Source organism: Tupaia chinensis, unplaced genomic scaffold (genome assembly GCF_000334495.1).
Source record: "Tupaia chinensis unplaced genomic scaffold, TupChi_1.0 Scaffold144482_1, whole genome shotgun sequence".
Lineage (NCBI taxonomy): Eukaryota > Metazoa > Chordata > Mammalia > Scandentia > Tupaiidae > Tupaia > Tupaia belangeri.
This window is the reverse complement of record NW_006204341.1, coordinates 2,097,173-2,099,030: the sequence shown is the minus strand read 5'-3', so window position 1 is coordinate 2,099,030 and position 1,858 is coordinate 2,097,173. Positions and strand designations below refer to the sequence as shown.

The 1,858-nt window shown below is 33.8% G+C and overlaps 1 protein-coding gene across 1 annotated transcript in view; it reads left to right on the top strand.

Annotated features, from left to right (window-relative positions):
* The window catches only part of DIAPH2 (diaphanous related formin 2), a gene marked incomplete at its 5' end in the record, with an annotated part of 1,076,033 nt that overhangs the window by 495,096 nt on the left and 579,079 nt on the right, over positions 1-1,858 (top strand). Inside the window, 1 exon segment of the mRNA XM_014583678.2 lies at positions 156-257. Coding sequence (XP_014439164.1) covers positions 156-257 — 102 coding nt within the window.

Sequence of the window (1,858 nt, the reverse complement as noted above, 5' to 3'; positions counted from 1 at the left end):
TTTTTATGTTTATCCTCTCTTTTTAACTAAGGAAATAAACACATTTATTGATTTCAGAATGAGCTTTATTAATGTAGTTAATATGCCTTACTAATGTAATTCTGTGTACTTGGATTAGTACCATTATTGTTTATGAATCAACATTTTTCTTTCAGTTCAAAAGAATGTAGAAGCTTCAGAAGAGAAGAAGACTGTGCCTACAAAGAAGAAAGTGAAAGAATTGTGACTTTTGGATCCGAAAACAGCCCAGAATCTGTGTATGTAGTATTTTCTGCATTGGGGATAGAATTGGAAGTGGTGATAAGGGGTCGTTAAATGTATTTAAAGAAAGTTGTGACTTCTGCACGTGGGTATTTTTAGTATCTCCTAGAAATAAAATTCTGTGTGGGTATTTTTAGTATCTCCTAGAAATAAATTTCTATGTAAATATGATTTGGGTTGCCTATTTGTCAGTTAGCCATTATGGAGAAAATAAAAATTTAGCCTTGGTCAAGCTCGATGAAATTTATGAATAATAAGGCTTTGGAAAGTACCAGTAATAAAGCATTGCTAGGGGACATCTTGAAACATAAGGCAGAGTTGATAAAAGAACGTTGATTTTTCTCCTCCTTGGCCTGGGATTGACAATTTTAGAGTATTCACTAGTTGGTCACATTGGGTAAATCATTTCACTGCTGTTCCCTTATATTTGAAGGAATTGTGATGTGAGTTAGTTAAATTGTTAACCACTGCATTTTAAAACTGGTTAGTGAACCTTGAAGCCTTAAAAAAGCCACGCAGCCATTAAGTGTGCTTTTGCTAAAGCAATCGGACAGTTAGTCACATCTTCATTTAAAATCTAGGCCTTTAAATTTTACTTTAACATACTCTTCCATCTATATTGAATTCAGAATTTTTTTGGTCACTTAAATATCCTACAATTAGATTCACTGAATTCAGAATTTTTTTGGTCACTTAAATATTCAACAATTAGATTCTGAAAATACTAAAAAGCATTATGCGTGAGAAATTTCAATACATCAAGCATTTCTAATTGTGCTCAGGAATACAAAGGGCGTTTATTTTGTTAAAGAATACATTCTCAAGAATCAGATTAAAATAAACAACTCATCATTCTTATGTCAGTGGGAATGTTCTTCTCTGAAAAGTAGTTGGTTCAGTAAAAGCTGTTGTAAATGTGTGTATTGCTTACCAGATAGTACATTTTCTTTATAAAATTCATGCTTATACATTTTTCCAAAACAGTTATGATCTTAATTTCTGGTTGAAATCTGTCAGCATTATTTATTTAGATTATGGTGATCTCATTTTATCTTTACTTCCTGGTAATTATTTGCTTGGACAGTGAAGATGTTTCCAAATTTGCTACCACTGAAATAATGCAGGCCATTTTATGAATAATATTCTTAGAAATATGTTTATGTGGGGCTGGTAGGTGGTGTGGTGTGCAAAAACGCTGGATTCCCACATGGCCAACTATGGTTCAAGTCCTGGACCTGTGGCTTCCTTTCTCATTTTCCCTTTCTCTCTCTCTCTGGTCAAATTAAAAAAATTATAACAAACGTAATTAAATAAATAATCCTTTAAAAAAGAAAGAAAGAAATATATTCAGGTTATGGTGACAAGAACACATCTATGAGTTCTTTTAAAAATATATTTGGGGGACCAAGAGGTGGCGTAATGGTTATGTTGCTGGATTCCCATGTAGTTGACCATGGTTCAATTCCCAGACCCAGCGGCTAAAACTCATGCCAGGCACCTGTGTGTGCATGTGCAAAATCTCAAGAAGAAAATGGACGAGAAGGGATTGTGGCATGGTAATCTTCCTGGGGGTGATTTCTTGCTTTCTGTCTCTCCA